General features: G+C 41.0%; 1 protein-coding gene across 3 annotated transcripts in view; it reads right to left on the bottom strand.

Annotated features, from left to right (window-relative positions):
- The window catches only part of LOC115466700 (sodium channel protein type 5 subunit alpha-like), an 858,490-nt gene that overhangs the window by 309,963 nt on the left and 521,657 nt on the right, over positions 1 to 26,870 (bottom strand). For all 3 annotated transcript variants that reach the window (XM_030198143.1, XM_030198128.1, XM_030198135.1), the window contains 2 exons: positions 18,200 to 18,373; positions 15,708 to 16,064 (listed from right to left, as the gene is read on the bottom strand). In XM_030198143.1, coding sequence (XP_030054003.1) covers positions 15,708 to 16,064; positions 18,200 to 18,373 — 531 coding nt within the window. The remainder of the gene's footprint in view (positions 1 to 15,707; positions 16,065 to 18,199; positions 18,374 to 26,870) is intronic.

Genomic DNA, 26,870 nt, shown 5'->3' with positions numbered 1-26,870 from the left:
GATAAATATGTGTGCCTGAAAGGATATATGATGACTCTTACCTTGGCTCACAAAGCCTTGACCCTCTTTTAAAGCAACAGTAGATAGCTGGCTATCCAACTTAAAAACTATGTAATAATAATACTATCTCTTATCCCTTCTACTAGTCACCAAATCCTGATCACACTGAACAGATGTGAGTAGAGGGCCTCCAACAGTAAGGTTCAGTCTACCTTTAGACACAGCAGAAGTAAACCACTAGGCCTTATTACAAGATCCATCTGTAAGTTAAAGTATCCTACTATCCCAAAATTGGAGACAGCCAAACAAACCTCTATGATTATCCCAGATAGGCCTTCCAGAGTGCTAAAATGTAATCAGCAAGAAGCCCCTCCCAACCACTCTTCACCAAAACACATTCCTGTAGCAATGCCAACTTTACTTTATCTACAATTAATGATAAACCAACATCCCTCCTTTCTTTTTCCCAGTCTAGGTTGATGCAAAACATAATCTAGGTGATATGATTGGGTTATGGCTACTTTTTAATTCTCTTAAAACCTCCGGAATCAGATCATGAATAATACTGGATTTATTTCACAGAAGTAATTGTATGCATTAGAGCACAGTCAGTTCAATAGTATGCATTAAAATATGTAGGGCACGTAAAATCAATTTAACACACATTAACCTAAGACTTAACACACGCACAATTGATTTAAGTATGAGGGGAAAAAAGAACCCAAATTATAGCTACGTCATGCAAGGTTCCACGTTAGGAGTTACAGACCAAGAAAGGGATCTGGGTGTCATCATCGATAATACACTGAAACCTTCTGCTCAGTGTGCTGCTGCGGCTAGGAAAGCGAATAGAATGTTGGGTATTATTAGGAAAGGTATGAAAAACAGGTGTGAGGATGTTATAATGCCGTTGTATCGCTCCATGGTGCGACCGCACCTTGAGTATTGTGTTCAATTCTAGTCGCCACATCTCAAGAAAGATATAGTAAATTGGAAAAGGTGCAGCGAAGGGCGACTAAAATGATAGCAGGGATGGGACGACTTCCCTATGAAGAAAGACTAAGGAGGCTAGGGCTTTTCAGCTTGGAGAAGAGACGGCTGAGGGGAGACATGATAGAGGTATATAAAATAATGAGTGGAGTGGAACAGGTGGATGTGAAGCGTCTGTTCACGCTTTCCAGAAATATTAGGACTAGGGGGCATGCGATGAAACTACAGTGTAGTAAATTTAAAACAAATCGGAGAAAATGTTTCTTCACCCAACGCATAATTAAACTCTGGAATTCGTTGCCAGAGAACGTGGTGAAGGCAGTTAGCTTAGCAGAGTTTAAAAAGGGGTTGGACGGTTTCCTAAACAACAAGTCCATAAACCACTACTAAATGGACTTGGGAAAAATCCACAATTCCAGGAATAACATGTATAGAATGTTTGTATGTTTGGGAAGCTTGCCAGGTGCCCTTGGCCTGGATTGGCCGCTGTCGTGGACAGGATGCTGGGCTCGATGGACCCTTGGTCTTTTCCCAGTGTGGCATTACTTATGTACTTATGTAAGTACATGCAAATTAGCTTGAAGGTCTGCGGATATGGCGGTTGAGGTGTTCAGCCCAAAAATATTAGTTGTGTTTAGTTTCCATGTAATTTAAGGGCTTTTTTGTTTTGTTTTGGTTTATTTTTCCATTTTTAGGAGCAGCGTCACAAGGACGCACAATTTTGTAAGAGTGCATCCTCTCAATTAAGTAGTGTACCCTTTTGCTAAAAAAGAGCACCCTATTACAGCAAAAGAGCACAATATTTTGACAAAAGGGGGTACTCTTCCACTGATGACACAGGAAAAGACCCACATTTTTTCCTGTCATTTTCACTCAAAAGTGATACAAAATGATATGGGAAATGTTATTTCTACCAAATGCACATCCCTATGTGAAAGCATCCCCAGTCTTTCAAATTAGCCAAGAGGTCGAAATGTTTAGAATGAGTTTCCCAGAGAGAGGTTTTGTCAGAAAATTGACATCGTGCTTTCTAAATTACTGCTTGAAATTTGGGATTTTTTTTTTAACTAGTGAAAAAGCAAAATAGGCTTGTTTAATTTTGTTTTGTTTCATGCCAAAATGAAAAAGAAAATAAAACACCACAGCAAAATTCATTTTGTTTCATATCATTTACAGTACATGCTATCTGAGAACTCTACATATCTAGAAGTAGCACAAATGAATAATGAAAGAAAAAAAAAAAAGAAAACCAAAGCTGAAAAACAAAACGATAAAGCAGTAAACAAACTGAAATAAAGCAATACCTCTATATGTGCACACTCCTACATGAAATAGATTTGCATACAATGAAAGCAGTGCATTCTAGTATCTCAGGCGCACTCACTCATTGTTAGATATTTTCAAAAACACTGACTGAGCGGATCCTGAGGATGGGAGGGCTGAGAAACACTGTGCCTACAGCTAGTCAATTACTGCCCACACAACTGGGCAGCTTTTGAGCAGTTTACACTGTAAACTGTCAAACCTCTACAAAAGCTCTTTCATCCCACAATCTAATAGTTTATGTAATCAAATGCAAGCCAATACAATGGAAGGTCTTACACAACTTATGTTATTTCCTGTTATATCTTTCACTGTTCTTTCAAAAGACAACACTTCAAATCTATTTTGCCCTGCAGCAGAGTTGCCTACAGTCTGGCTCTGTATTATTCACTGAGGTGAAGTCCTCATCTTAAAGGTGCTTGGCCTCTTTCTTTTAAAGTACTATTTCCTCTTCATCCTTACTAAGGAAGCTACAACTGAGAATTAGTGTATGAACTTAGAGGACAAACATTCTGTCCAGCAGCATCCATCTCCAAATCAATTGCTCTAAAAACACAGATGCACCAGATGAAGATCAGAGGTGCATTAGATCTCATCCAACAAACCGTTCTCAAGAACAAAAGCTAGCTGAAATGTCTGAAATCGTATCAGGGAAGAAAAGAAACCCATAATATAGACTAACCTTTATTATAACATGACCTGTGAACAAAAACAGACAGGTAGGAGATCCTAGTGTAATCCTACAGGGCTGGGGGCCCCTTACAGCAGCTGTATTCGGCTGTATGGCAGACTAGAGGCCCAACTTCAGGGAAGCAACACTGGCTTGCAGGTTTAATTCTATGGGAATTTGTGCTGGGTTCCAGTTCAACGAAGGTTGGGGAAATATTCCCGGGAGCAGCTCAAAGATAGCCAGGAAAATCAAAGGACCCTATTATGATCGAGGAGCTAAGAGGAGGGAATTCCAAATAGGGGACAAGGTCCTCATTATGATACCAGATTCCCCGCATAAATTTACCAGTAGGTGGAGGGGACCTTGGACAGTGCAAAGGAAGTTGGGGCCCACTACCTATGAGATAAGTAATGGGAGAGGAAGGACTCAAGCATACCATGTTAATGTCATGAAACCTTGGCGGGAAAGAGAGGTTTTGGTTGCCGAGGGGGTGGAAGAGCAACAGGAGGAGTTGGGGCCCCAAATTTCAGATATATTCAAGCCGTTAGAGCCCCACATAACTGCCGTATTTTTCATATACTTTGCCCGCCCCTGATTTGGCCGTTTTCAACTGCGATAATGGAATTTCTAAAGCCGCCCATTTTCCTATACTTTGGCCGCCCATGATTTGGCTGGCCCCAACCGTATTATCGAAACGGAAGATGGCTGGCCATCTTTTTCGATAATATGGTTCTTGGCCGCTCTTTGCGGTGCCAGCCATATAGATGGCCGCCCATGTAGATGGCCGGCGCCGTTCTATTATGCCCCTCCATATTATCATCTTTGCTTAAGGGTTTGACAGCTTTCTTTTCTTCCTTGGTTATGTTATGAAAGACTCTCTTTCTCTGCTGTTCAAGTCTCTCTACATCTTTTTAAACTAGTGATTCAAATGTAAATATGGCAGGATTAGTTTTTGCAGGTGGTTGCTATCTACTATTTCTTTTGACAATAGATAAATCGTTATTGCACGCTGTCTGGGTGGAAAAATAGTCTATTGTTTTTCATTTCCTAGTGAATTTGTGTAATTCAACTTGAGTAGTGAGCACATTATTTTGGTAAGGATGAAGGATAATCCTTTTTTTAATACCCTTATACTCAGTCTCATTAAGTGGTCTTTTTGAAATATTGACTATGACATTAGCTTCCTTTGATTGGTATATATTGTACATGGTTCATAGACCCTGCCCGTCCTCCTCTTTTTACTTTCATCACTAATAAAATATTTCCCTTGTATTAACCGAGTCCTCTTTCACATTTTCCTACTAGATCAAGTGGACTGCCTGCCTGTTTATTTTCTGGAAACTTCCTTTCCCAAATCCAGGGAATATCTAGTGTATCCTGTCTCCCTTTTCCAGGATTAGTGACTCCATGCTTTTCTTTAGTACTCCAGAGATGGGTTTTTCTTTCTTACTCTTTCACTCCTCTGCTAGCAATGGTACAATGGCTTGGCCAGCCAGAGACTCCTTCCTCCTTCTAGGTAGTGCAATGGCAGAGGGAGTCAAAGACAAAAATAAGAGTGAGTTTTATACCAGTCCCAGTTTCCATCCAAAGCGTGTGTGTGTGTGTGGAGGGGGGAGGTCTTCTATCATTACTTCACTGGTCTGGAGAGCCCGCCCCTTTTTCTGGAAATTGCGAAGTTATACACAGGTCACAGCACAATACTCTCTGTTCTGCCCCCACATTCATGGAGGCAAGTTGCATATAGCTTGCATAGAGTAGTCAGTCCTTGGACTACAAATCTATGTAATTTTGTAGCTCTCTCTCTCTGATGGGCTCCTTCAGAGCACATGTATAGCTCCTGTGGTTTGGAGGCTTCCTACTGGTTGCTTGCTGGGCTTAAATACCCCCCTTCTTTCTCTCTTCTTTCCAACTTAGAGCATGGAACAAGAAGCCCTCTGACTTAGTAAGCAGTGCGTGCCTCCAAAAATCACTGTAATTCTATCAAGTCGTTTAACCTCTACAACCACTTCTACTATGCAGCATTATCTCTCAGTGTGTGCTGAAATCACTCTCCCATTCCCTGAGTCTGGGGTACACTGGTTAAGAGTAGACTCTGTTGCTTAAAAAGTATGTAGCCTCTGCTACCAAACTGTTCAAGTTATTACATTAAAGAAGATTTGCTTAAGAATTGCGACTATCTCGATGATGTTGTCAACAGGCCACCACCTTCCGGCCTTCCTGCAGGTACGAATTTGGCTGACCCTGGAAGGGCCCTTCCCTGAACACAGCACTCCTAGAAGCAGACTCCAAAAATATGCTTAAAATAGCTTTATTCCATCAGCAAGGCCAAGCAGCTTTTAAACTAGAAATGGGGGACAGGCCGACAGTCGCTCAAAAGTGCATGGCTCGCGATAAGGTATCTTTCAAAGATATCACCAAAACAGAGAAGATCGGGTATCCTGATAGTGAGGTTGCAAAAGAGTCCGTAGTAGATCAGGTGGCCCTAAATAAAAATAAATATCAGACAAAAGATTGCAAATTAGTACTGTCAAGTACTAAGCATGATGTAAATAGGAGCAACAAACACAGTTTGAAATGTCTATATGCGAATGCCAGGAGCCTAAGAAATAAGATGGGAGAGTTAGAATATATTGCACTAAATGAAAAATTAGATATAATTGGCATCTATGAGACCTGGTGGAAGGAGGATAACCAGTGGGACACTGTCATACCGGGGTACAAATTATATCGTACTGATAGGGTGGATCGAATTGGTGGAGGGGAATAATTGCATATTAATGAGAGCCTTGAATCAAATAGATTGAAAATTCTGCAGGAAACAAAACACTTCTTGGAATCACTGTGGATTGAAATTCCATGTGTAAAGGGGAAAAGGATAATGATAGGAGTGTACTACCGTCTGCCTGGCCAGGATGAACAGACGGATGCAGAAATGTTAAAGTAAATTAGGGATGCAAACAAACTGGGCAACACACTAATAATGAGTGATTTCAATTACCTCGATATTGACTGGGTAAATATAATACCGAGACACGCTAGGGAGGTAAAATTCCTTGATGAAATCAAGGACAGCTTTATGGTGCTGCATATATTTTGCTTTGTGTGTTTTTTGTAAACTGCTTTGATTTAAGCAGTCTATAAATGTGTAAAATAAATAAATAAAATTATAGTAATAATTTCAGCAAGTTCAGTACTGGTATAATATAAAGACACTTAGAGAGGCATTTTCAAGGCTATTTGCTAAATGTTTTTGTGCTCTGTGCGTTTATCTTTTTGGTTCATTTTTGAAAAAAAAATGTCCAAGTGAAAAATGCACAAAATCAAGCCATTGGGATGTAGGAGGAGCCAGCATTCTTAGTAGACTGGCCACACAGAGATCCCAGGAGAGCAATGGAGCACTGTAGTGGACTTCAAATAAATGCTCTCAGGTACACATCTTACCACTGCTCCCTTTTCTTGTCTGTTGAGCCCCCAAATCCCACTACCTTCAACTATGCACCATTACAATAGCCCTTATGGGTGAAGGGGGCACCTATATAAGGGTACAGTGGGTTTCTGGTGAGTTTTAGAAGGCTCACAATTTCCACCACAAGTATAACAGGTAGGGGGAGGTATGGGCCTGGGTCCATCTGTCTGCAGTGCACTAGACTACTCCAGAGACCTGCATGCTGCTCTAATGAACCTGAGTATTACATCTGAGGTTGGCATAGAGGCTGGTAAGTAACTCTCTCCTAATATCCAAGGTCCCGGGGATGCTGCTGGAAGGCCTGTATACCCAGCTATTCTCCACTAGTCATTTCTTAGATGGACGACTCTCATAGGATAAACCAACACAATTCATTCATACATCCCAATATATGAAGATCCTAGTTCATGAACTGAATCTCATACCGGACACTGCATGTAACACTTTCTTCTTCACTAGTTCATTACAGAGTTGACCTCAGGAGAATCTATAGTGAAGCCCTCTATTAACAATGAAAACATTCTCTTCTTCTTCCTATAGAATAAAGACTCTCTCTCTCGGGCTCGCACTTCCTCCCTTAAGACTTTCAACTAAAAATCGCTCTACCTCTTACATTAAACTTCTCTATTCCTCTCAAAAAACAGATCATTGTACGATCACGCAAGGTGTTACCTTTAAACCTGAATATATAATCTCTGTTCTGGAGTCATTGATTTAGAAGGAAACTGAGGAGATCCCTATATTAATATAATGAGCTGAATCACAGATGAAATCTACATTTTGATCATATGTTTTGTATTATGAAACCTTTTTCAGTAAAACTTTGTGAACAGATTAATCAATGATCTGTAATAGATGTCTTAGATATTATACCTCCTCTTTCTTGTATAAGTGTATTAATTCAAAGTATGGAATAGATTTACTAAATAGCTCTACCATGTAACTGTCTGCTTACACACCACTTCTCAAAAAACCTTCACTTGACCCCACCTGTCCCTCCAACTACCACCCCATCTCTCTTCTACCCTTCCTCTCCAAATTACTTGAACGCGCTGTCCACAGCTGCTGCCTTGATTTCCTCTCCTCTCAGGCCGTCCTCGATCCACTTCAATCCGGCTTTCGCCCACTACACTCGACAGAAACAGCACTCTCTAAAGTCTGCAATGACCTGTTCCTTGCAAAATCCAAAGGTCACTATTCCATCCTCATCCTCCTCGACCTATCGGCCGCCTTTGACACCGTTAATCATAATTTACTTCTTTACACACTGTCCTCATTCGGGTTCCAGGGCTCCGTCCTCTCCTGGTTCTCTTCGTACCTTTCCCAACGCACCTTTAGAGTATTTTCTAATGGCTCTTCTTCCACCCCCATCCCGCTCTCTGTTGGGGTTCCTCAAGGATCTGTCCTTGGACCGCTTCTTTTCTCGATCTACACCTCCTCCCTGGGCTCGCTGATCTCATCACATGGTTTCCAGTACCATCTCTATGCTGATGACACCCAGCTTTATCTCTCCACTCCCGACATCACAGTCGAAACCCAGGCCAAAGTTTCGGCTTGCCTCTCAGACATCGCTGCCTGGATGTCCAACCGGCATCTGAAACTGAACATGGCAAAGACCGAGCTCCTTGTCTTTCCACCCAAACCCTCTTCTCCTCTACCCCCACTTTCCGTTTCTGTTGACAACGCCCTCATCCTCCCCGTCTCTTCAGCCTGCAATCTCGGAGTCATCGTCAACTCCTCCCTCTCCTTCTCTGCCCATATCCAGCAGACAGCTAAGACCTGTCGCTTCTTCCTCTATAATATTAGCAAAATTCACCCATTCCTCTCTGAACAGACCACACAAACCCTCGTCCACTCGCTCGTTACCTCTCGTCTTGACTATTGCAACCTTCTTCTCGCTGGCCTCCCGCTTAGCCATCTATCCCTCCTTCAATCTGTCCAAAATTCCGCTGCACGTCTTATCTACCACGTGAACCGATACTCTCGTATCACCCCTCTCCTCAAGTTGCTTCACTGGCTCCCGATCCGCTACCGTATACAGTTCAAGCTTCTCCTATTGACTTTCAAGTGCACTCAATCTGCAGCCCCCCTTTACCTCTCTACCCTCCTCTCCCCGTATGTTCCCACCCGTAACCTCCGCTCTCAGGACAAATCACTTCTATCTGTACCCTTCTCTACCACCACTAACTCCAGACTCCGCCCCTTCTGCCTCGCATCACCTTATGCCTGGAACAGACTTCCCGAGCCCATACGCCATGCGCCCTCCCTGCCCATCTTCAAGTCCTTACTCAAAGCCCATCTCTTCTCCCTTGCTTTTGGCGCCTAACCACCTTCCCCATTCATGTTACCTACACTGACTACATAGTTTGTAACCTTTAGATTGTAAGCTATTTACACTGACCACATAAGTTGTAAGTTACCTACACTGACTACATAATTTGTAACCTTTAGATTGTAAGCTCTCTTGAGCAGGGACTGTCCTTCCCCATGCTAAACTTGTACAGCGCTGCGTAACCCTGGCAGCGCTAAAGAAATGCTAAGAAGTAGTAGTAGTATTAATATGCACTACTTACCTCAGGTCCCATTTTATGCAATGGGTTTTAGTTATTAATATTAGGTCCATTTTTACTAAAGTGAGGCAATTTTTTTGCAATTTAACAGCCAGAATGAAGGCATAGTAAGTGGAATTTTTGTAGGTATTTAGCATTCTCCCTGCAGTTACTACACAGATAAGTTGCCAATTGTCTGTTAATGTCAAATGTGATCAGTTTGGATGCACCTAACAGCATATCTTTCTGTGATGTTAAGTGCACCCCATTAACTGCACATTTGACAGCTCGTGTTAATTACCATGAACTAGCTACAATGTGCAGTCCATGCCCAATCTCCACCCATAACCTGACCAGTTAGCGTATGATTTTTACTGCACTGGCTGTTTTAGCATGTGGTAGCTTGTAGAATTGGCCTGTGTCAACTGCTTAGCGCATTTTAGTAAAAGGCCCCCACACTATACATTAAGGGGTAAAATTCAAGAAAGGATGCCTAAAGTTAGGCACAAACAAATTGAGTAAAAGCAAATATTCTATAATGGCAAAGTTGGGTTCTGAAGCCATTATAGAATACCTAGCATTAAGTCAGCATTTAAGTACCCAAATTTAGACTTGAACAATTATGCCATGTCAAAGGCTGGTGTAAATGCTTGTCCCTAAATATTGTCAGTTGCATGTATAACTGACATAATTTAAAAAAATTAGCACATATGTGCCTGACAAACCCCAACCCACCTATGCCCTTTCCATGTTAACACCTCCTTTGCAGGTATGTGCTATAGAACTTAGATGCTGTTTATAGAATAGCCCCTAAGTGCAGTTACACTGTGTCAGGAGTGACTGCAAATTAGTGCAAATTAATGTCACTTAAGGGTCATTAGTGGCAGATAAAGCCAATTAGCACCCTACTAAATTGTTAAGCACTATGGGGTGGAGGAGTGGCCTAATGGTTAGTGCTGTGGGCTTTGATCCTGCCAACCTGGGCTCAATTCCCACTGCAGCGCCTTGTGACCTTGGGTAAGTCACTTAGCCCTCTATTGCCCCAGGTACAAAAAAATTAGATTGTGAGTCTTCTAGGGACAGAAAAAGTAGTGGCATATAATGTATACAGCACTGCATATGTCTGGTAGCACTATAGAAATGATTAGTAGTATCTATTCAATACCTTGCATGTGCAATTTTGCAGGCTAGTCACAAAATTGTGCAACCAAGTTTATAGAATTAGAGGTAACTGAATTAATGTGTGCTAAGACTGTCATGTGCTGTAGTCAAATCTAGCTAGTACGGTAATATTTAGTTTCCTTAAAAAGATCTTCCCTTGTCTGACTCATGTTCTATGCAGGGGTCCATAGATATTATCACAGTGACGTGCCAAAACCTTTCAGCCCTCAAGAATAGGAAGCTGGGACACAGTATTACTGCCTGTCTTGATAATTAACTCCAGTAACCATTTCTTTAATAATCAGAACTGAAGCAATCTGCTTTACTAGACACGTGTGTGAATGTGGATATGGATGGATTCAAAAATTATCCCCATCAGAGTGCACTTGTCATATCCTGAGCATTTAGGGGCCTATGTACCAAAGAGCATTAACAGTATTACAAGGATTAAAACATCACTTAAAAGTCTTGTTAGTGCATGCAAGCTATTTTATACACATTAACCCTCTCATCTTGCATGTACCGTTTAATGAGTAGCTTCCAAAATTGTGTACGCAGATTATAGAGAACCTACACTTACATGTTATGTTATATTATATTATATAGGACTTATAGCCCGCCAAATCTTCTTTACAGAATTCAAGGCGGGATAACATTAAGAACTACTGATGCAAATCACCAGGATGTTACAATAGACTTAAGAAAAAAAAAACTAATGCAAATAATTATTATTAGAAAAAAGGTATGTTTTTAAAATCTTTCTAAAAGCAACTATGTTTGATAAACTCAGAAGGTAAATCATTCCCTAGACAAACTGCAGAGGGAAAAAAAGGATCTAGAAAATAAAGTCTTAAAACGAATTCCTTTAATGGATGGAAAAGCCAGCATTAGAAAATTATATGTCCTTACTAGTGTTGAACCTCTTAACAGCTTAAAGCTGTTCATGAGATCAGCAGAGCAGAAGCCATGAAGACACTTTAATACAAAACATAACACCTTAAATTTAATTCTAGTCAGAACTGGCAACCAGTGTAGTCTGGCCAGCAATGGAGAAACACTATCGTACTTTGAACATCGAACTATCAACCTTGCCGCCGAGTTCTGAATCATCTGCAATCTTGAAATCTGTTTAGCCATAAGTCCTATATACAAAGAATTACCAAATTCTAGCAGAGGACTTTGCATTAGCTGCACTATAATCCTAAAATATTTGCTTGAAAAATAAGAACGTGTCAAGCGAAGTTGCTTAAGCTTATAGTAGGCTTTACATATAACATTATTTACCTGAGCTTCCATAGATAGTGAATGGTCAAGAATAACACCCAACACTTTAGATTCTCGATCAACATGAATTGAAAGTTCATTATTAACTTTGATAAATTGGAGAATAATTGAAGGGTCCAATCCAAACCATAACACTTTTGTTTTATCTTCATTCAATTTTAATCTAGCGGCTCTGGACCAATTAATTATTTTTGACATGTAAGTATTAACTTTAGAATAGCATGTTATCATTAACCTTATCAATAAAAATATAAAGATGTCATCAGCATATGATCAAAGTTTTGACCCAGTGTACTGATAAATAAGTTGTATAGTATACGAGACAAGGGAGAACCCTGAGGGACTCCACAAGGTGAATGCCAAAAAGTTAATAAAGAATTATCTTTTATTACTGAGTAAGATTTACGAGTAAGAAATTATTAAAACCACAGAAGAACAGTATTCGTTAATCCAAAGAGAGAGAGAGTAGATTTAGTAGTAGAATATGATTCACAGTATCAAATGCAGCCGGAATATCGAACTGCAACAGAATCATATTTCCACCAACACAAAGATTTTTTAACTTCTGAAGTTAAAGGTAACAGCAAGGTTTCAGTGCTATGAAAAGTTCTAAACCCATGCTTGGAGTTGTAGGTATATAGAGGTACTAGCTGACAGAATACCACTAAATAGAAATATACTGAACTCGTGTCTAGGGGCGTACCTCTTTATCCCACTGACAAACTAGCCGTACTGGAAAAAGAAACTCTGCCGCAGATGGAATATATTATTATTTATTATGTAAAGAAAAAAATATATATATGAACAGTTCTGAAGCAAGATGTCAGGCAAATACAAAATACTTGTTATAAAAATAGAGTTATCACCAAAATATAGATACAATATGAGTATCCTAATGGACTAACTAAATGAGTGATTACATAAACAATCACAATCCTGATCCTAAGGATTATAGTAAGAACAGATTCCACACATCTTAGGCAAATACACAGTTAGCAGCTGAATGACAAGACCAGAAGTCCTGACATAAACCTATGTGTCTCAGACAAAAAGCCAAGAACTACTTATCCCTGTGACTATCTTCCTTCAGGAAGCCGTCCAAACCTTTCTTAAACTCTGCTAAGCTAACCGCCTTAACCACATTCTCTGGCAACGAATTCCAGAGTCGAATTACGCACTGAGTAAAGAAAAAATTTCTCTTATTTGTTTTAAACTTACTGCACTCCAGCTTCATCGCATGCCCCCTTGTCCTAGTATTTTTGGAAAGCGTAAACAGACGCTCCATATCTATCTTTTCCACTCCACTCATTTTATATACCTCTTATCATATCACCCCTCAGCCGCCTTTTCTCCAAGCTGAAGAGCCCCAGCCGCTTTAGCCTTTCCTAATAGGAAATTCGTCCCATCCCCTTAATCATCTTTGTTGCCCTTCTCTGCACTTTTTCTAATTCCACTATATCTTTTTTGAGGTGCGGCGACCAGAATTGAACACAATACTCTAGGTGCGGTCGCACCATGGACCGATACAGTGGCATTATAATATCCTCATTTTTGTTTTCCATCCCTTTCCTAATAATTCTTCAGTAAACCATGGAGATTTAGATCTTCTGGTAATCTTTACTTCCTTTACTGGAGCAATGAAGTCTCAACAGATGTAGTCACAGCATTCCATGCTGAGAGCATTGTTTCTGAATTGAATTGAGAATCAGTTAATAGTGGAAGACCAAAAAAGTGTTTTATCGATTTTACATGTGTAAGTTAATTGACAAATTAGTTGCTAATTGGCACTAACAACCAATTTTTGGTGTTAATTGGTGCTAATTGACACTAATTTGCAGCACTTAGCCAGTGTTCTATAACCTTAGCATACTAATTCTATAGCATGTAACTGCAAGGGGGGTATGGGCATGGGTGGGGCAGAGGCATGTCCATAACCTATGTGCTAAGGTTATAGAATACCGACAATTACGCAGGGTTACTTATGTTAATCTGCTAAATTTGAAAAACCAGCCAAAGAATGTCTCCAACCTGGTTCCTATTTTATCTGGATAAATTTAAATGTATGCAGTAGAAGCTGCAAGACCCACAAACAGTTAAAGGGAACAAGTATTGTCCTATGCAGTGCCTCTATTTGTCCAATGTCCTTGTATTGGTGTGCCCTCAGAAATGAACACAACACTGCAGGCGGGATCTTGCCAGTGATTTGCACAGTAAAATTACCTCCTTTTCCTTCTGGTGATATCTCTTTATAACCCAAGCACTTTTCCCCGTGGCTGCTTGATCACACTGACTGCTATCAGGTCACCTGAGGACACTACTTCTCGAGTGTGCACAGAAAAGGAACAGAATGCTTTAAAGTGCATTAAACAAACCTAAAACCCAACAATAAAACTCTCTTGTTCATTAGATCATAATCTAACACTGGAATTCTTGCTCATGATCCTTAATAAAGCAAACAGTAAATGTGTTTTTGAAAGCCATTTAAGATTTAAGGGCTGTCTTCGATAGTGAGTGAGTGAAAATAGAAGATGGAATGGATTAATGTGCTCTGATAGGAAAGTACTACAGATAGGTCTGAGGATTGGTTAACAGATCACTCACGCATGCAGTGCTGGTGCAAGAATATTAGGCCCTGTAGTCAAAACTTCAGTCTTGCTTGCCCCTCAACTGACCTTCAGGCTTCTAGAGCTCCACCCTTGAGATTTTGATAATCAGACGTAATCATGTTTATGAACTCTACCCCTTCTCAGAATAATTAAGGAAAATAGACTATTTGAAAATTACCCACCCTCCCTGCCACGATACAGTATGCACTGATAGTTCCTTTAGTCTTTAGCTTTATCTAAGCTGGATTATTGCTATCTTATGCTTTTGGGTCATCCTAAATATCAATTGCATAGATTGCAATCTGTACAAAATACAGCAGTGAGATTAATTTTCTCCTTAAGAAAGCATGATCATATTACTCAGTTCTATTTACAATTACACTGGTTGCCAACTGAAGCAAGAATTGTATTCAAATTTGCAAGCATTTTGTTTAAAATTCTAACTGGAGACTCTCCAAACTACTTGACAGAGCAAGTGAAGTTTATAGATCTTAGGAAAAGTAGAAGATCATACTATTCTTCTCCCTTTGCAGTTCCCGTTCCTAAGGACATAAAAAGATTTGGCTTTTTTTAAGCAGTTGATGATGTCTCAGGCACCCAATATTTGGAACTCACTTGCTTTAAAATTGGAGGATTTGAATAGTTATGATAGTTTTCAGAAACCTCTGAATACCATTCTTTTTAAAAGATTTGTTAATTTCTTTTATCTAATTTTATGGTACATTAGTAATTCCCAAAGTTTTGTCTTGGCGTTTGGCTCTATATTTTAGTGTAAATCATCTAGAAACGGGTCAGGTGGTCCAGAAATCCAATGTAATGTTCTTTGAGTTTGTGGGAATGTTAGGACCTATTGTTTTACCTTGCCTGCAGATGCTCTTTGCTGCCTCCCCAGAAGCTACCACCTTAGGTAACCACCCGGGTCTGCTTAATAGTTAAGCTTGCCCTGCCTATATGCCTTTGTCCTGGCTACTGTATCCTTTGTCTATGTGTCATACTTTCTACTTGGGAATATGGGTGGAGAAAGCAAACCTGCAGAGCTGCCAGATTGCAGAAATCAAGTTTCTTTATTGCTTGATATACCGCTAAAGGGTAAATACCTTCAAAGTAGTTTACAAACACTATAAACAAGAGATTTAAATCTTTGCTTCCTGTTGACAAGGCCACCGCCCTCAAACTAAACTGAAATCTTTTGGGCTCTCCATTCAACTTCTACTTTGCAAATTTTGTATTTTTTAAAATATGACAGCTACAAGGCCTGATATTTTGCTGACCAACAGCAGTGTTATCCCCAGGAATTCTATGCCTGGCAATGTCTGGGCTCTGGCATTGAATTTCCAGGTATACGGAGCTTGCAAAAACTGGCTATGGCGAACTGCATAAGGACAGGACTGACTTAAGCTGTCCTATTTACACTGTTATCTTGGCTGGTTAAGTTCTGAATATTGGCACTTAACCAGCCAAGTGGTGAAGCCGGCCCCGGACGAGTTTAGTGTTAACCGAACAAGCAATTTAACTGGCCAGGAGCTGTTTCTGGCCTGTTAAATCACTTTGAATATCGACCCCATATTTTTTAGCAAATGAAAGAGAAAAAAACAGTTAGAAAACAATGATGTACTACAAATATTTAACACAAGGAGAAAAATATCTTCAACACTTACCACTAGGTTTCCTATCACCATGACCAGCATGAAGACCAGAATGCACAGAGGCTGCCCAGCAACTTCCATACAGTCCCACATAGTCTCAATCCATTCTCCACAGAGAACACGGAAGACGATAAGAAAGGAGTGGAAAAAATCTTTCATGTGCCAGCGTGGCAATTCGCAATCTTCACTTATTTTGCAGACACACTCTTGGTAGCTTTTGCCAAACAGCTGCATTCCCACCACAGCAAATATGAAGACTATAATTGCCAAAATCAGAGTGAGGTTCCCCAGAGCTCCAACCGAATTTCCAATAATTTTAATAAGCGTATTTAACGTTGGCCATGATTTTGCCAATTTGAAAACTCTTAGCTGTGAAGAAAACATAAAAATATCAGAGGCAGGCAAAATAATACCACATTGCTTAGAGGTTTGTACAATACAACTTAATGTGCTACATAAAGGGGTCTTTTACTAAGGTGCGCTAGAATTTTTAGCATGTGCTAAAACAGGCGTGCACTAAATGCTAGAGACACCAATGTATTCCTATGGGCGTCTCTAGAGTTTAGCATGTGCTAAAACCACCAGCATGTCTTAGTAAAAGACCCCCTAAGAGGCTTTTGTTCTTGCTAAAATTTAGAGCCAGATTCAGCAAGTGACACCGAAAATTGAGCGCTGAAAAAAATTCTATAATGGGCGCTCCAGGATGGATGCCCTTTATAGAATAGTGTGTAGCACCAGAATCCACACTCAACTTTGGGTGCAAGTATGTACACTAACTGAAACCAGCTGTAAATCCCGGCGTGCCAGATGGATGTGGATCCGCACTATTCTGTAACAATGCGTGCATCTTAAGGGACTCCTGACCCACTCATGTCCCTCCTATCGTTACTAAGCCATGGTAGCATTTTAGTGCACGCTAAATGCTAGAGAAGCCCATAGGAATATATGGGTGTCTCTAGCGTTTAGTGTACACTTATTGTTAGTGCGTGCCAAAAATGCTACCGCAGCTTAGTAAAAGGCCCACTTACGCGCTTTTCTATAAATGAGCATGTAAATGTGAATTCACACGGATCTGCCATTTCTGCCCTGTTTTGCACTTTGCATCCATTAGAACGCTTTTCCATGCTGAAAATTCGGCACAGAAGTAGCACCTAATGTTAGGCTACATGTGAGAAGAAGTAGTGTGACCAGCAAGGCCCTTCCAGGAAACACCAGGAGACGAGCAATATGGTAAAAAAAACTTTATTCTTCTAATACCCATAAGCAGAATGGGCCAGATTTAGTGAATGGTGCTCAAATTTAGGGGTCAGGGAAAATACAAGCCAAGTCTTATTCTATAAAGGTGCTCAGGGCTGAGTGTCCTTTAGTGCTTAGAGTTGATTCCTGCACCCTGATGTAAATCCTGGCACACAAGTTGGGCATTTAATCTTGGTATTCTGTAACACTGCACCTAAATATTTGGAATGTCCCTGATTCACCCATGTCCCTCCTGCGACCATGCCCTCTTTTGGGTTATGCACAACACATTTTGGGCAGTCAGCACTATAGAATAGTGCAGTGGTTCCCAAACCTGATCCTGAAGGCACCCCAGCCAGTCAGGTTTTCAGGATACCCACAGTGAATATTCATGAAAGAGATTTGCATGCAGTGGAGGTAGGTAGTGCATGCAAATTTCTTCCATAAATATTCATTGTGGGTATCCTGAAATCCTCACTGACTAGGGTGCCTCTAGGACCAGGTTTGGAAACCACTGGAATAGTATGTAGGCAGATGCACGCAAATCCAAATTAGTGCCAATTAACTCCAATTCACGCCAATATTTGATTATTTAGAACCCAACTGGCTAATTAGTTTGAACACACATCTGGGCTCCGTACCCAAATTTGGGTGCTCAACTTTGGGTGACATATAGAATCCAGAGGAGTGTGGGTAGAGTAAGGGCAAGGCTCATACATGCATAACTCATCGAATACTATAAGTTTATTTATTTTTTTATTTTTGGCATTTATGTGCCACATTTTCCAATTTACAGTGTTTCAATGTGTCTTGCAAACAAAATCGAATTGTTATATTTGGTGAAATGATCTGTTTCTGTAGTAGAGAGTAGAATATGTTATTTGTGTGTTCGTGAGAAATGGTGGTTGTATATGTCTAGGTTTTTATTGAAGGTAGAGTATTGGAGCTGGCGGTCGTGTTTATCTCCTGCAATTAGTGATAAAAACTTCCATCAGTTCTAATAGCATGTGCACATATATACCTCATTACACTAGAGAACCATAAAGGAAAGTAGACATGTACAGAAAAGGTGTTGAAATATAGGTACACATTTAGAGAAAAACTCCTATAATCTGCACAATATTCAACTAATAAAAAGAGTTCATTTATTCTTTGCAGGAGAAATTTAGTAGCAACAATATTTTTACTGAAGACAATGTTGGTTAATCTTAACTTCAAGCAAGAGGTTAACCATGTGAGAAAAGAGTGAAGGAGAATAAGTTAGTTACCAGTCTGAAGGAACGTAAAACTGAAAGATTCCCCATGCTAGATAAACCTAGTTCCATAAGGCTGAGGCAGACTATTATGCTGTCAAAAATATTCCAGCCCTGCTGGAAGTAGTAATATGGATCTAGGGCAATAATTTTGAAGATCATTTCTGCTGTGAAAATCCCTGTGAAGACCTGTAGAAGGAGAAATGAAGCTATGTTAATGCAAAGATAAACATACATACACCATCCTGTTAAATCCATTAGTGTATATGTTGAAAGACACAATTAAACCATTGTTAAATACATCATTCTGCATACCAATGCTTTTTCTCAAAGTACTCCAATCAGATGTTCCTTTCATTAGAACTCTAGGGGTCAATATTCAGCCAGTGCAGTCTTCAGCTATTCAATTAATATGCATATTCAGCTCTGCTGCCCATATTCGGTAACAATGCTAAATGTGGACGAAATTTTATAAAGGTGCCCAAATTTGTGCGATAACCCCTGTTTTGTGTATAGTGCGCCTAGCGTTCCACGTCGAAATCCAAGTGTATTTTATAACAACGTGCGAAACTTAATTGGCTTAAGAAACCAATCAGTGTTGACAGCACTTTACAAGCAATAATAGTACTAATTGGCAATAATTAGAACTTACATGCACAACTTCCTAAGTGTATTCTGTAACACACTACGCCTACATTTTAATGCGTGCAGGCAAAAAGGAGTGTGGCTATGGGCGTTTCATGGACGTTCCAAAATTTATGCATGTTGTTATAGAATATGGCACTCTGTGCCTAAATCTACGTCCTGGGATTTACTCCACATTTTCATTGGTGTAAATGGATACATGTAGTTTTTGGCGCTAGAGTATTCTATATACTGCACCTAAATCTAGGCACTGCTTATAGAACACGCTTAGGTGGAAATGTTTTCTGTGCAGATTTTTTAAGTGCCATATATAGAATCTGGTCTTAAGTGCTATTCTATAAACAGCGCTCAATGTTGGGCACCATTTATAGAATAGTGCCAGGATCCACGCCAACTTTTAGGTAAGAGGATTTACACCAGATGAAACCTGGTGTAAATCCTCACCCATAAATTAGGCACAGATCCCCCAAATCCTATAATACTGCACGCATCTTTAGTGAACGCCCCTGACCCGCCCATGCTCCTCCCATGGCCACACCTCCTTTCCAGTTGCGCGCTAAAAGACTGACACGCACATCTTTATAGATTAGCGCTTAGCAAGATGCACATGTAAACCCAAACTGGTGCCAAATATCACCAATACTTCCATTGTTAGTGCCCAGTTATTGCCAATTAACTGCTCATTTGTCAAGTTTTGCACATGCGATTATGGAATATGCCCGGTGAGTTCTAAATTTCGGTGCGCAATTTTGGGTGCCATATATAGAATTCAAGGGTATACTGTATGTGTAATGTGGTGACCACACTGGCACTATCCATTTAGTTTATGCCTGCTAAACAGAAAACATCCATTTAGCAGCTGAATATCACCAGCTTACACCGATGTGGATCCATATCTAAACACCATAGTTGGTGCTTAAATGTATACCTGTGGTTTTTTTGAACCATCACAGCTCTCCATGTTTCTGAGTAATAAAACGCTACCATAAAAAGGTTGATTTAGGTCCTCTTTAGCTGTACTCTTTGATATGATCATTAAAAAGTCTTCAGATACTTAAAGAAGTCTCCCTGCTTTCTTTTGCCTTTGTTTTTCCTTTGAGCGTGAATTCACCAAGTTTTTGTTCTTAGTTCATGGACTTCCATTCTTTTATTTTCAGCTATAAGTTACCCTTGTCTAATGACTAAAGGGGGCAGTTATCGATGAGGGCTATAGTTAAGGTGGGTTATTTTACCACAAGTTGTGATATTTTAGCACAGGATTTCACTGCATAAAATGGGACCCTCTGCCAAAATAGCACAAATTATGGTAAATTAACCTGCCCATGTTGATAATTTCCCCGTTTAATGAACCTTTGCTTTCCTAAGATTGTTCTTGATAATTATTGTATATATATATTGTAATAAAAATAAAATTTAAAAAATAAAGTTATACCAGAATATCGTTACTGAATATCTGAAGATAGCGGTGGCCGTCGGCATTATCTGGATTCTGGCGATATTCAGAGCCGGTATCCAGCTATACTGGCAATGTAGGACAGCTTCTGTGCTGTCCTAAGTTGCCCAGAAAGCTATGGACACTGCCATTGAATATCACCAGTTCCCAGATACAGTGGGGGAAATAAGTATTTGATCCCTTGCTGATTTTGTAAGTTTGCCCACTGACAAAGACATGAGCAGCCCATAATTGAAGGGTAGGTTATTGGTAACAGTGAGAGATAGCACATCACAAATTAAATCCGGAAAATCACATTGTGGAAAGTATATGAATTTATTTGCATTCTGCAGAGGGAAATAAGTATTTAATCCCTCTGGCAAACAAGACCTAATACTTGGTGGCAAAACCCTTGTTGGCAAGCACAGCGGTCAGACGTCTTCTGTAGTTGATGATGAGGTTTGCACACATGTCAGGAGGAATTTTGGTCCACTCCTCTTTGCAGATCATCTCTAAATCATTAAGAGTTCTGGGCTGTCGCTTGGCAACTCGCAGCTTCAGCTCCCTCCATAAGTTTTCAATGGGATTAAGGTCTGGTGACTGGCTAGGCCACTCCATGACCCTAATGTGCTTCTTCCTGAGCCACTCCTTTGTTGCCTTGGCTGTATGTTTTGGGTCATTGTCGTGCTGGAAGACCCAGCCACGACCCATTTTTAAGGCCCTGGCGGAGGGAAGGAGGTTGTCACTCAGAATTGTACGGTACATGGCCCCATCCATTCTCCCATTGATGCGGTGAAGTAGTCCTGTGCCCTTAGCAGAGAAACACCCCCAAAACATAACATTTCCACCTCCATGCTTGACAGTGGGGACGGTGTTCTTTGGGTCATAGGCAGCATTTCTCTTCCTCCAAACACGGCGAGTTGAGTTCATGCCAAAGAGCTCAATTTTTGTCTCATCTGACCACAGCACCTTCTCCCAATCACTCTCGGCATCATCCAGGTGTTCACTGGCAAACTTCAGACGGGCCGTCACATGTGCCTTCCGGAGCAGGGGGACCTTGCGGGCACTGCAGGATTGCAATCCGTTATGTCGTAATGTGTTACCAATGGTTTTCGTGGTGACAGTGGTCCCAGCTGCCTTGAGATCATTGATAAGTTCCCCCCTTGTAGTTGTAGGCTGATTTCTAACCTTCCTCATGATCAAGGATACCCCACGAGGTGAGATTTTGCGTGGAGCCTCAGATCTTTGTCGATTGACAGTCATTTTGTACTTCTTCCATTTTCTTACTATGGCACCAACAGTTGTCTCCTTCTCGCCCAGCGTCTTACTGATGGTTTTGTAGCCCATTCCAGCCTTGTGCAGGTGTATGATCTTGTCCCTGACATCCTTAGACAGCTCCTTGCTCTTGGCCATTTTGTAGAGGTTAGAGTCTGACTGATTCACTGAGTCTGTGGACAGGTGTCTTTCATACAGGTGACCATTGCCGACAGCTGTCTGTCATGCAGGTAACGAGTTGATTTGGAGCATCTACCTGGTCTGTAGGGGCCAGATCTCTTACTGGTTGGTGGGGGATCAAATACTTATTTCCCTCTGCAGAATGCAAATAAATTCATATACTTTCCACAATGTGATTTTCCGGATTTAATTTGTGATGTGCTATCTCTCACTGTTACCAATAACCTACCCTTCAATTATGGGCTGCTCATGTCTTTGTCAGTGGGCAAACTTACAAAATCAGCAAGGGATCAAATACTTATTTCCCCCACTGTAAACTCATGCTCTGCACAGGGTCCGCCCCAACATTATCCAGATAGCACTGGGGAATCTGCAAGGATTTTCAAAGGTATTATCCAGACAATGAGTTGAAAATCTGGATAGGGCCCCAGTCAGTGCTAGTTCTCTGGACAGCAGAAGCTACCACCCACACAAACAGCTCTGAATAATGGGCCAATAATTTTTTAAGGCCACCTGTACCCTGCCCCATAGTTATATGGATAGTACCTGGCCATCCAGCAATTTAAATGGCATGATATTATCCATGGAAAAAAATCCAAATAGTAGGGGTGGACCAAAAAATATTTGCAGCCAGATGTGAGTTATGAGCAAACTTTATTCAGCACCACTCATGTGCTTGACCCAACACGAGGCCATGTTTTGATGGAACAACCATCTTCTTCAGGAGTCTTATACTTCAGGGGTTCCACACATGCTTTTCCTTCAGGAAAAGCAGCAGTGGCCGGCAATGGGAGCTGGGGCTGGTGGGCCTGAATGGGAGAGGGAAAATGGATGGCAGGATGGGGGGAGAAAGAGGGAAAATGGAAGGATGGGGAGAGAAAGAGGGAAAACAGATGGGAGGATGGCAGAGAAAGAGGGAAAACAGAAGGATGGGGAGAGAAAGAGGGAAAACAGATGGGAGGATGGCAGAGAAAGAGGGGAAACGGAAGGATGGGGAGAGAAAGAGGGAAAACAGATGGGAGGATGGCAGAGAAAGAGGGAAAACGGAAGGATGGGGAGAGAAAGAGGGAAAACAGATGGGAGGATGGCAGAGAAAGAGGGAAAACGGAAGGATGGGGAGAGAAAGAGGGAAAACAGATGGGAGGATGGCAGAGAAAGAGGGAAAACGGAGGATGGGGAGAGAAAGAGGGAAAACGGAGGATGGCAGAGAAAGAGGGGAAACAGAAGGATGGGGAGAGAAAGAGGGAAAACAGATGGGAGGATGGCAGAGAAAGAGGGGAAACGGAAGGATGGGGAGAGAAAGAGGGAAAACAGATGGGAGGATGGCAGAGAAAGAGGGGAAACGGAAGGATGGGGAGAGAAAGAGGGAAAACAGATGGGAGGATGGCAGAGAGAGGGGAAACGGATGGATGGGGAGAGAAAGAGGGAAAACAGATGGCAGGATGGGGAGAAAGAGGGAAAATGGAAGGATAGCGAGAGAAAGAGGGAAAACAGATGGGAGGATGGCAGAGAAAGAGGGAAAACGGAAGGATGGGGAGAGAAAGAGGGAAAACAGATGGGAGGATGTCAGAGAAAGAGGGAAAACGGAAGGATGTGGAGAGAAAGAGGGAAGACGCTGGATGGAAGGGTAGGGAGAAAGAGGTGACACTGGATGGAAGGATGCAGAAAGAAAGAGGGGAGACTATTGGAAGGATGGGGAGAGAGAGGGGAGACACTGGAAGGATGGGGAGAGAAAGAGGAGAGGCTGCATGGAAAGGGGGAGTAGTGAAAGATTGGAGAATAAGAGGAAGGGGCATGGGGAGAACAAGGGTGAGAAAAAGATGAAAAGCCATAAGTAGATGAAGGAAATTAAAGAATGGATAGTAAAAATGAATTAAATCTGGACACAGAGAGAGGCAGAAAAATATTGAAGAAAGCAAAGAAAAAGGAGAGAAAAATGACAAATGGCCAGGAAACCATGGCAGAAGAGTTAAGCGAAAACGAAGGAAAGCAGAATCTAGAGACTGGGAGCAACACAATGAGAAAAAGTAAATGGCCATACAACAAAGGTAAAGAAAATAATTTTATTTTTAATTTAGGATAAAGTAATATGGTGTTAATAAAGTTTCAGAGACCAATACTTCCTTCCTTAGGTCAGGCGAGGATACCGTAACAGCATTATACTGACCTGAGGCAGGAGGTTTTGGCCTCTGAAAGCTCACTGAAAAGGATTAGGCTATTAAATAAATTGTCTGAAATCGGATGCACTGAAAAGCAGCACTTTACCCTGTGTGACAAATGCATCTGAGTGTGACTACATTTTGCTGGGGGGGGGGGGGGGGGGGGGGGGGGTAGAGAGAAAATTTTGTGCCCACCCACTTTGGGTTCAGGCCCACCCAAAATTGGCTGTCTGGCTACGCCACTGGTTCTTGGACCAGTTCTTTTTAATATTTTTGTAAGCGATATTGCTGAATGGCTGTCTGGTAAGGTTTGCCTCTTTGCAGATTATACCAAAATCTGCAATAGAGTAAACACCCCTGATGGTGTGGATAACATGAGGAAGGACTTGGCAAAGCTAGAAGAATGGTCTGGAATTTGGCAACATAGAATTAACGCTAAAGAATGTAGGATCATGCATTTGGGCTGCAAAAAACCAAGAGAATGGTACAGTTAAGGGGGTGAAGAACTTTTGTGCATGAAAGAGGAGTGGGGCTTCAGAGTGTTCGTACGTGATAATCTTAAGGTGGCCAAACAGAAAAGGTGACGACAAAAACAAGAAGAATGCTTGGGTGCACAGGGAGAGAAATGGCCAGTAGGAAAACGGAGGTAATGATGTCTCTGTATAAGACTCCGGTGAGACCTTATTTAACATATTGTGTACAATTCTGGAGACTGCACCTTCAAAAAGAAACAGGATGGAGCTGGTCCAGTGGGTGGCTACTAAATTGATCAGTAGTCTGTTATAAGGTGTATGTGGACAGACTCATAGATCTCAATATGTATACTATGTAAGAAAGGCAAGCGAGGGGAGATATGATAGAGACATTTAAATACCTATGCGGCATAAATGCACAGGAAGTGAGTCTCTTCCAACTGAAAGGAAGCTCTGGACTGAGGGGGCATAGGATGAAGGTGAAAGGGGATAGATTCAGAAGTAACCTGGGGAAACACTTTTTCATGGAAAAGGTAGTGAATTTGTGGAATGGCCTCCTGGTGGAAGTGGTGAAAATGAGAAGAGTATCATTCTGAATTCAAGAGAGCTTGGGACAAGTACATAAGATCTCTAAGGGAGTGATGGGGAGAATAGATAGTATGGATGGCCACACTGGATAAGCCATAAACTATATTTATTAACTTTGAAAGTGGATTAACACAACTACTGCTGTACTTCATCCTACCAATATTCAGCCCATGGAAAGCAGGCCGGCTAAGTGCCACAATTAGCACTGAGCCCGTATATATAATACCAGGACGTTTCTAATTACCAGCATTGAATATCTATTTTTTTTCCCGCTGGCTTAAACTTAATCGGCCAAGTTAATACTCTGGCTGGTTAAGTTTACAGTGGCCAAAGATAGGACTGCTATTTAGGCAGTCTGATTTGGCAGCTAAATTTAGCTGGCGAGGACCTGAATATTCATGGCTAGCCAGTTATAGCGTGTGATATGGTCAATTAGCCACTATGAGCTAGATTCTATATGGCACCTGAAAACTCCACATGGAACAAATTTCAACCTAAGTGTATTCTATAAGCAGCGCTTAGATTTAGACACGGTATATAGAATTCGCTTAGTTGATATCCCAGTGCCTAGAACTATGCGCATCCATTTATATCAAGGAAAATGTGGTGTGAATACCGGCACGTATTTACACAGAGGGGCATATTGTATAACAGTGAGTGTTAATTTTGGAATACCTATGTAACACCCATTTCTCTGCCCCTTTTTGGCTGTGAACATTAGAACTTAGGCGCTGTCCATTGCAGAATATGCTTAGCGAGTTGTGAGCATAAATTCTAATTACTGCCAATTAGTGCTCATTATTGCTTGTTAAGTGCTGTTAACGCTGATTGGCTTGTTAAGTCAATTAAGTTACGCACATTGTTTCAGAATACACTTGGATTTTGGTGCGGAACACTAGGCATGATATATAGAATCCCAGGGAATGCGCTAAGTGCTGATATTCAGCGGAAATAACCTGCTATCCTGTGCTGAATATTAGCACTTAGCTAGCCATATGCTATTTAACTGGCCAGGAGCCATTCCTGGCCGGTTGAATAGCGCTGAATATTGGCCGTAAAAAAATTTTTTCCTACTTTTGCTGTCTGTCCATTTAGATTTTCTAATTGTATTGGTCCCAGTCTCTTCCTAATGCTTACCTGTCTTTTAACTCTCTTTCCTGTCCATATGTCATTTTTTCTCCCTGTCTTTATTACCTCTTCCATCAGTTTTCCATCTCTTTCCCTCACTCTGACCCTCCCATTCACCTTTCTCTAATTCCCCAGTTTTTCAGTAACTCTTTCCTCTCTACCCCTGCCATCCGGCATTTTCGCTGTCTCTCTCTCTCCCACAACCATCACCTTTCATCTCTCTCTCTCTCTCCCCCTGCCAGCTACCATCCCCTCTCCTGTCTCTCTTTCTCTAAAATACGTAAAGTGTTACCCATGATTTCAAGTGCACTGAAGTTACTGCTTGTCAAAAAGAGAATCCAGCAGCCCTTCTTCAGGCTTCAGTGTCTCCACCACTGAACCAAATGTATACCTTGAATGCAGTGCAAAAAAAAACCTCACAGAGGTGGTAAATTTCATCTATGTGTATATAACTTTATCTTACTGTTTTACTATTACAATACAATGGGACTCATATGACCTGCAAAGTCCCAAGAGAGATCCATGCTGTTCACAATAAGAAAAAAAAAAAGAAAAACAAAACTGGGCATTCCCAGAAAGTTACAATATAAAATTCAGCCAAACAACAAACATTACTTGTTATATATCTGAAAGAGATATGTTTTTAAGAGCTTTCCTAAATAATCTATATTGAGTAATTGTTCTCATTTTCAAAGGAAGAGTATTCCACCATTTTACTGACTGGAAAGAACATAAACTGTTACACACAGTTCTATGAATTACTCCTTTGGGACTAGGGTATTACAGCAATAATGGAAGCCTGTCAG

Source organism: Microcaecilia unicolor, chromosome 1 (assembly GCF_901765095.1).
Source record: "Microcaecilia unicolor chromosome 1, aMicUni1.1, whole genome shotgun sequence".
Lineage (NCBI taxonomy): Eukaryota > Metazoa > Chordata > Amphibia > Gymnophiona > Siphonopidae > Microcaecilia > Microcaecilia unicolor.
This window is presented reverse-complemented; position numbering and strand designations above follow the sequence as displayed.